The sequence below is a fragment of the Antechinus flavipes genome, chromosome 1 (genome assembly GCF_016432865.1).
Source record: "Antechinus flavipes isolate AdamAnt ecotype Samford, QLD, Australia chromosome 1, AdamAnt_v2, whole genome shotgun sequence".
Lineage (NCBI taxonomy): Eukaryota > Metazoa > Chordata > Mammalia > Dasyuromorphia > Dasyuridae > Antechinus > Antechinus flavipes.
The window spans coordinates 551,980,475-551,989,484 of NC_067398.1; the positions used below are offsets into that span (position 1 = coordinate 551,980,475).

At 38.3% G+C, this 9,010-nt stretch overlaps 1 protein-coding gene across 1 annotated transcript; it reads left to right on the forward strand.

Moving 5' to 3' along the window:
- Nucleotides 1-878: 878 nt before the first annotated feature.
- Nucleotides 879-3,023, forward strand: LOC127547216 (zinc finger CCCH domain-containing protein 11A-like). Its single transcript, XM_051974022.1, has one exon. The coding sequence runs from the start codon at nucleotides 879-881 to the stop codon at nucleotides 3,021-3,023; it is 2,145 nt and encodes a 714-aa protein (XP_051829982.1).
- The last annotated feature ends 5,987 nt before the right edge of the window (nucleotides 3,024-9,010 follow it).

The following is a 9,010-nucleotide window of genomic DNA, read 5'->3' on the forward strand; positions in this document are numbered from 1 at the left end:
GTAAGGAAAAGGAAGAATTAAGGATGACGTCTAAATTATGAACTTAGGAGATAGTTACAATCACAGTGGCCTTACCATGTTATGGGCCAGGTGTTAACTCACTGGAATTGATAGAAATGTACTTATGCGCTTGAGTTTATACCTTTAAGAAGGTGTTAACATGGTGTTAACTCACTGGAATTGCTAGAAATGTACTTATTGTGTACTTATGTACTTGAGTTTATACCTTTAAGAAGGTGTTAACACGGTGTTAACTCGCTGGAATTGCTAGAAATGTACTTATTGTGTACTTATATACTTGAGTTTATACCTTTAAGAAGGTGTTAACACGGTGTTAACTCACTGGAATTGCTAGAAATGTACTTATTGTATACTTATGTACTTGAGTTTATACCTTTAAGAAGGTGTTAACAAGGTGTTAACTCACTGGAATTGATAGAAATGTACTTAGGTACTTGAGTTTACACCTTTAAGAGTTCACACGTTAGTTTACACATTAAGTCCACAATCCCACTCTCTGAGTTCACACCTCTAAAAGAGCATATAAAAGGACAAGCCTCAGCCAGGAGTCAGTCAGTTGGCGAGATTGAGAAGCCAGAATTTGGAGAGAGACTGAGAGAGACTGAGACACGGAGCTCTTGAAACCAAGGAGGGAGATAGGCCTCTAAGAAAACTATTTGGAAGAGACAATACAGGATCTGAACTTTTAACAGCTGGCTGCATTTTTACTCTGAACTCAAAGGAAGGCTGCTCCAGAAGTTCCCCAAGAAACCAGCTTGTGGAAGATTGAGCCCATTTGAGAAAATTGGAACCTGGTTCTCATCTAGAGTAGTGGCTTGTTTTCAAGCCCCCTCGTTTGATCTAAGGATCTGGCCAGCATGTCTAATCAAGAAGACTGCTACTTTTTTTTCTATTCTACATGTAATAAGGGAGATAGGTGCCCCTTCCGGCACTGTGAAGCTGCCTTAGGAAATGAGACTGTCTGCACATTGTGGCAGAAAGGGCGCTGTTTTCGACAAGTCTGCAGGTTCCGACACATGGAAATTGAGAAAAAGCGGAGTGAGATTCCATGCTACTGGGAAAACCAGCCAAAAGGATGTCAAAAATTAAATTGTGCATTTCATCACAACAGGGGTCGCTATGTTGAAGGCCGTTTCCTACCTCCAAGCAAAACTATGCAGCTCTCAATGCAGCGGAAACCTGGGGTCAGCTTAAAGCAAGATGATAGTTTGAATTTTGGAATAAAAACTCTTGAAGAAACCAAGTCAAAGAAAATGAAGGAAAAATCTAAGGAGCAAGGAGAAGGGCCTTCAGGAGCATCTGCTCACTTACTTCAACCACAGCCCATTCCAGGTCCCGAGAAAGAGAATGTCAGAACTGTGATCCTGTCCAACAAACAAGGAGACCTCTCGGTGCGGCTGAGGCTAGGGAAGCGGAAGCTCTCAGGTGCTGACAATGACCCTCCACTGAAGCGAAGTCTCGCTCAAAGGCTTGGAGAAAAAATTGAGTCTCCAGAAATGAATACTGACAAAATACCAAAGAAAGTTCAAGTTTCTAAGTCTCTGAAGGAGAGATTAGGAATGCGCGCTGATCTAAATAGTATGGAGACAACAGAAAGATCTGCAAAAGGTGGAGAGCTCCACGTGAAGGCACATCTTGAGAGAGCCAGCCAGAAACGAGGAGACTTGCAAACCAAAATCAAGAATGAAGGAACCCATAAGACTGAAGATTCCAGTTTAGAGATAAGGAGCTCTTCTGTTATTCGACTCAAAACATTTTCTGAGGTCCTAGCTGAAAAAAGACACCGGCAGCAGAAAGAAGAGAGACAGAAAGCTGAGAAGGAAAATCCTTCTGTTAAACTCGGAATAGAGAGTGAGTCTAAGAAAGCAATCATCTTGCCTCCTACCACTGCCAGCAAAGGGCAATTAGAAGAGCCTGCGAGTAAAACCAAGCCCATGCAGGAAGTTCACATGAAAATCCTGGAGGAGATCGAGCAAGAAACGGCACTGAGGGTACAACAGAGTGCTGAGAACAGCATCGACTCCCAGCCACAGCCTGAGACTACTCCAGTGATGAGACGACTGCTCGGCATCGCCAAAAGAACCCTTACAGAAGAAGAGAAGAAACTAAGTGAAGCAGCCGACATCTCATCTCGTATCGGGGTTACTCTAACAGAGACTGTTGAGGTTTCCTCACAGCCTTCAGGTGAGACCACAAGAGACGGCTTTTCCAAAGTTCAAGTCAAGAACTTTGAGGATATCGTGAAAGTGCAGCGCATGCAGAAACAGCAAGAGGTGGAAACACTACAAAAGGAGAAAGCCGCTTTGACACCCCTTCAGGAAGAAGCAGCACCTGGTGATACACAACTAGCAGAGAAACCAGAACTGAATCCGGTGCCAGGAATCACCCGCCAGCTGATAAAGCGCATGCCAATAAAAGCCCAGCAAGTAGAGGTAGAAACTTCAGGATTTGGGGATTCCATGCTGAACGTGAAATGTGCAGTACAGCCCCTAAGAAAAAGGTCTTGGGCCAAGCCCACGGTTAATCTCAAGCCATCCGTGGTTAAAGTCATTTCAAGCCCTAAATTGGCCAGGAAACGCAAGGCAGCTGAAATCCACCCTGATGTCGTTGAAGCTGTAAAACCACTCAGTTCCAGCAGCATTCTTCAGGAAAACCCAAGCAAGAAAGCCTCCGTGGCTGCTGTTCCAATTCTCTTTGAGGACAAGCCAATCACTGTATCTGAGAGAGAAAAAAACCCAAACAGTCTTGATCTGTTTCCAAGCCAAGCTGATTCTGATCCATCACCACCCGAAGTATCTAGTCCTTGTTCATCCCAAGTGGCAACAAAAAGCCACTGGCTCAGCTCTGCCTCTTCAGGAAAACTCCCCCTTTCTGTGGAAGATGATTTTGAGAAACTGATCTGGGATATCTCAGGAGGAAACTTAGAAGCAGAAATTGACCTGGATCTTGGAAAGGATGAAAGTGACATTCTACTTGAGCTTTCACAAATGATTGATAGCTGAAAGTGGTGAAAGCTCACTTAAAAAAAAATCACAAAAAACTGAATTTCATTTCATCTATTATGACATTTGCCAGAGGCGACTATTTCTCTAGGCCAGGATTTGCCCCAATCAGAAGAATATATCAGAAGTATCTATACTTGTTTGGGCCTCCTGTGGGTCAAATTAAAGAGAAGGCTTTTGGGCAGCCATCCTGTCTATTATTGTTTAGTTTTGAGATGAGACTGTTTCAGGACTTGAAAACCATCAGGAATCATTGGATTCCTTGAGATGAAAAGTTGTTGATAAAGACTGCTGCAGGACTTGAAAACCAGCAGGAATCATTGGATTCCTTGAGATGGAAAACTGTTGATGAGACTATCCCAGGACTTCAAAACTTGCAGGAATTATTGGATTCCTGGCACATGAACAAATGGACTTTTGGACTTTTTGGACTATTTCTAGGATTTATGGACATGGACATGTATTCTTATGATGATTCATGTTATTTGTTACATCACTTATATTGCTATGTGCTTATGTAATTTATGTAATTATGTGTAATACCTCCCATATTGATGGATTTATGTATACCTGTTTCAAGTGAGCCCTTCAGAAACCCACTAATCTGATTTGATTTCCCATTTCCTTTGGTGTTTTCATCTCCCTTCCTTAAAAGTCCCATAATAACAAAGCAAAGCTATTTTACTTATTGTGCCTGAGTCACCAGATGAAGAGGTGAAAGCTAACCAGCTCTCAATGCAGCAGAACAATCTATAGGTCCAGTCTAACCTCTCCCCCCTTGAAATGTTCCTAGTCCCACACATCCTCCAGTTGTAATCAATGCTGCAGATGATAATGAGGATGATGATTAGTTTTCTGAAGAAGGAGATGAAACTAAAACACCTATTTTGCAACCAGCTCCTGAAGTCCATAATGGGTTGCACATAACTGGTGCTCGGAAACCTGGGGTCAGTTTAAAGCAAAGTCATAGTTTGAATTTTGGAATAAAAACTCTTAAAGAAAATGGGACATAAAGATAATAAAGGTCTGGCTTTTTTTTTTTAACATCTGTGTTTGAGGTGATTATTACACAGAACTGAACCTAAGGCTGCCTCCAAAAGCCCCCCCGCCCCAGAAACCTCCTCCTGGAGAACATTATATTTTAGAGAAAAGAATACTACATTACCAGAAATAGAGAGATTTGGAAAAGGGGCCCTTTAAGAGTGAAAAGTAGCTGAATACTAGCAGCAGGAGGGGCTGGAAGTAACAGTAAAGTGCAAGGAATTAGCCAAATGGGATATGGAGGGGATTGGGTCAGGGCTAAAGTATAAAAAGGTAAGATTGAGAGGGGAAAAAAATCCAGATTGAAGGCTTGGTTATCAGTAACTCTGATTTTTCAGAAGGCACAGATCAGTAGAGAGGAGAACAGAGGAAGATAGAAGGGTAGAACTGATCTAGCTTTTAAAGAGACTTTGATAAATGATAACAAGGGAAAGAGGGGTTTTGCCTTGGCAGATGGTGTTCCTATATCACAGGGATTATGGGAATAGAAGAAGGTCGTATGATCTAGGATAAAGGACATAGGAATAGAAGTCACAGAACAAGGGAAGCTCCATTTGGGAAGGGTCTCACACTTATGAGTTCTGTGATGATGGAGAATAGAGCTGGTTCTAGGAGTAAATGGATTTTAAAAATAACTGCTTAGAAAGGGAAATTCTTAACTCAAAGGAATGACTTTAATTATAGAAGTTCAGCTATCATTAGAGGAGATATTTTTGGAAGAGGCAACTTCCTAATGCTATTCAAATCATATTTCAGGAATGCTGGACACAATAAACTCATAAGTGTTAAAATTAGTATTCCAATTTAACTTATTAAAATGTATTAAATACATTTAATTAAAATTAGGATTCCTATATAGATTTAACACTGTTTCCACACTATCACAAAACATTTTGTGACTTTCCTAATCCCGTGCCTCATTGTGGCATGGAGGTGACTCTGGATTCTCAAAGGCATGAGTTTTGGGAGGTTCCATCATGCTGGAATGGCTTTGAATATAGTCAGAATGATAAAGTCAGTTTTCAAAGGATCAGACTTACAAACTACAGGTTTATCACCAACAGGTTGGCTTTTGATAATTTTTTTTCCTAAAACCACACCAACCTTTTATCATCTCCATTCATATAACATTAAAATGGAAAGAAATAAAAAAACAAAACTTGGTGATATTTTATTTCCATTCAGATCACTGTTGTTAACATTTCAAGTGGTGGGACAGGCAGTACGCAGTATGTTAAATAGGGTGCCTGCCTTAGATCCAGGTATTTCACATTCAAAGTCAGCTTCTGATATAGACTGACTGTGTGACCCTCAGCAAGTCACTTAACTTTCTCAAGACTTTAGGCAATCCTCTAAAAATACAGAAGCTGCATAAAAGCTAATTATTAGTATTCTTAAAGGGAATTTCCTCAATTGGAGTCCCTTACTGAAATAAAATGGCAAGTCCACAACAACAAAAATACCAAGTATGCTTCAGAACACGGACATACCTCCAAGCTTATATTATTCCATATAGTTTTATAGAGCTTGGTTTAAAAATTATGGACATTATGAACATATTTCCAAGCTTTATGTAGTCATGAAAAGCTTGGTTTACAAGTTACAAGATCTTCAAGCTAGAAATTTTTAATGAATGTAAGAAAAAAATAACTCCATTTATTTGTGTGTCTCGGCTTCAGACACAGGGACTTTGGGTACTTAATCTTTAGGAATTTCTATTGCTATGGCTCAGCCAAAGGACATTCAAAGACAAAATATCTGGGACTTGATCCTTCATATTGGGGGAGATGTTATGCTGAATTCAGACTTCAAACACATATTTCTGGGCAGATTCTAGATTACTTTTACTGTAGTACTATTTTTAGTACTATTTTTCAACCAAAATATTAACTAAAGGGGATTTTGTGACCAGAATTACAGTTAGCTCTATGTGTGCTTGAAGTTAATTCATAACAGTGTTGGGAGAAGAGTGTCAAGAGCAGTCTAACCACAGGGTTGCACTTTTTCAAGAAGGGAGCAGGTTAGTCTCCTATTATTAATAATAGTAATAATATTTAGTATTTACTTAGGACTTTAAGTTATGCAAGGTATCTCATTGTATCCTCACAATAACCATTTGGGGGTAGTTGTATCTCTATTTTGTAGATAATGAGAGAGACAGGCTGGAATACATTAAATTGAAAGTCATAGATACTGTCTTAGTCAGAATTTAAACTCTGAGCTTCCTGATGCCAAGTCCAGCTTTCTAAATACTGTATCACCTCAATGCCCAATAAGGTTATAAATTTGGAGGGTCCATGCCTTATTCCATAACCTCTCCCCACAATACCAAGTAATGTTGTGGCCAGAGAAAGGATTGTCATATGAATCAAGACATGGTACTTACCATAGTGAGGAAACAGACAAATCTTAATGTCTGTTCCCAGAGAGAAAAAAAAATTGCGTTTGTTCTAAGCTAGTTATAACTGTAGTTTAACGTGGTTACCAAACTATAATATCACAGGGAAAAGTCAGCTAGGATCTTAACAGTTTTAAATTGGAGCTGCTTATTCACTAATTTTTAACAGTATTTCCTTTAATGTAAATATTTTTGGGACCACTCTTTGGTAATTGCTTTTAGAAAATGTGTCTTTTCAATTATAAGATGAAGAAATTAAAACCATTTCTAATCAGATAAAAAATGCTCTAAATCACCATTGACCAGAGAAATGCAAATTAAGGCAACTCTAACATACCAGATTGGCTAAGATGGCAGGAAATGATAATGATGAAAGGGGATGAGGGAAAACTGGGACATTAATACATTGTTCCTGGAGTTCTGAACTGGTCCAGGCATTCTGGAGAGCAATTTGGAACTATGCCCAAAGGACTATTAAACCATGCATATCCTTTGATCCAGCAGTGTTTCTACTGGGCCTGTATCCCAAAGAGATCATAAAAAAGGGGAAAAGGACCCATCTGTGCAAAAATGTTTGTGGCAATCCTTTTTGTAGTGGAAAAGAATTGTAAACTGAGTGGATGCCCATCAGTGGGAGGATGGCTGAATAATTTATAGCATATGAATGTTATGGAATATTGCTGTTCTATAAGAAACAATCAGCAGGACGATTTCAGAGAAGCCTGGAGAGACCTGTATGAATTGATACTGAAAAATAAAATCAGAAGAATATTGTACACAGGAAAAGCAAGATTATATGATGATCAATTCTTTTTTTTTAATTTTTATTTAATAATTACTTTATATTGACACTCGTTTCTGTTCCGATTTTTTTTTCCCTCCCTCCCTCCACCCCCTCCCCTAGATGGCAAGCAGTCCTTTATATATTGGATATGTTGCAGTATATCCTAGATACAATATATGTTTGCAGAACCGAACAGTTCTCTTGTTGCATAGGGAGAATTGGATTCAGAAGGTATAAATAACCCGGGATATGATGCTCAATTCTAATGGACATGGTTCTTTTCAACAGCGAGATGATTCAGACCACTTCCAATGATCATGTGATGGAGAGAGCCATCTGTACTCCAAGAAAGGACTATGGGGATTGAGTGTGGACCACAACATAGTATTTTCACTTTTTTGTTGTAGTTTGCTTGCATTTTTGTTTTCTTTCTTGTTTTTTTTTTTCTTTTTGATTAGTTTTTTTCTTGGGCAGCATGATAATTGTAAAAATACAAAGAGAAAATTGCACATGTTTAACATATATTGGATTACTTGCCATCTAGGGAGGGAGTGGGGGAGGAGGGAGGAGAAAAATTGGAACACAAGGTTTTGCAAGGGTGAATGTTGAAAATTATCTATACATGTGTTTTGAAATTAAAAAGTTTTAACAACAAAAATGGAAAATGTGTCTTTTTCTTTTGAATATCTTCAATGGTTAACAAATCTTTGTCGTTGGATCGTGGATTTGATTTTTGAAAACAATCTTAAGTAGATTTGAACTAAAAATGAGGTGAATTAAGTTGGTGATTTTAAAGAAAGGGCCTGGTTTTCATATAATGTTTGTGTATAGGTTCTAAAATGCATTTAGAATGTTCCCAAAAGTATGAATTATGAATATTGGATGGCATGGAGAAAATGGAATTATCCTTGGCATTAACATAGGACCAGTTTTGATGATTATGAAGGAAAACACTGATTTGGAAGTTTCTTGGGTTCCTCAGAGATGTTTTAAGATGTTTGTGCTTCAAGAATACATTCGAGTAGATAGCCCCTGAAGAAGTCCATCTCCAGAAATCTTTTTGTTTGCTATTTAATACCAATAATCACAAGGATATATCACTTTCCAGGTGACAAATCACTTAGCTCTACAACAGACTCAGGAGTTATGTAGTACAAATTTTACGAGATTAAGTAACTGATCTATTGACAATTTTCTAATAAATATTAGCTCTGAGCTTCAAATGTAGATCCTATATAACGTAGAGACTCCAATTGCCTTACACATTATAAAATTTCTAGGAAAAAGAAGTTTGTCAGAGAGGAGATTAGAGGGCTGGCCTTGGAATTAGGCAACTATGGGTTCAAGCACTGTCTCTGGTACACATTGTCCATATGACCACAAAAATGTCATTGAACCTCTCAATGCCCCCATCAAATGTCTAAACAACAAATTACAGGAGAGTTTCTAGTATAAACCAATAGATTTCCCTACCCAGATTAATTCACAGGTTTAGATGAAACCTAATTATAACATATACACATAAATCAAATGCAAACATATCATAGAGTCAATTTCTAAACAAGGTATAAATAATAAAAACAACTATTTTGAGAAAGCAAACTATCAAAAGGGAGGGTTTCAATAGGGCTTTGCTTTTCTTACTTTAAGGACTCCAACTCACTTCTAAAGACTTTATAAAATAAATGTTAACAATAAATGTTAATCCCATACTCTTGTCATTAAAAAGTTTCAAGGACATTTTCTACCTAGAAAAAAAAATAC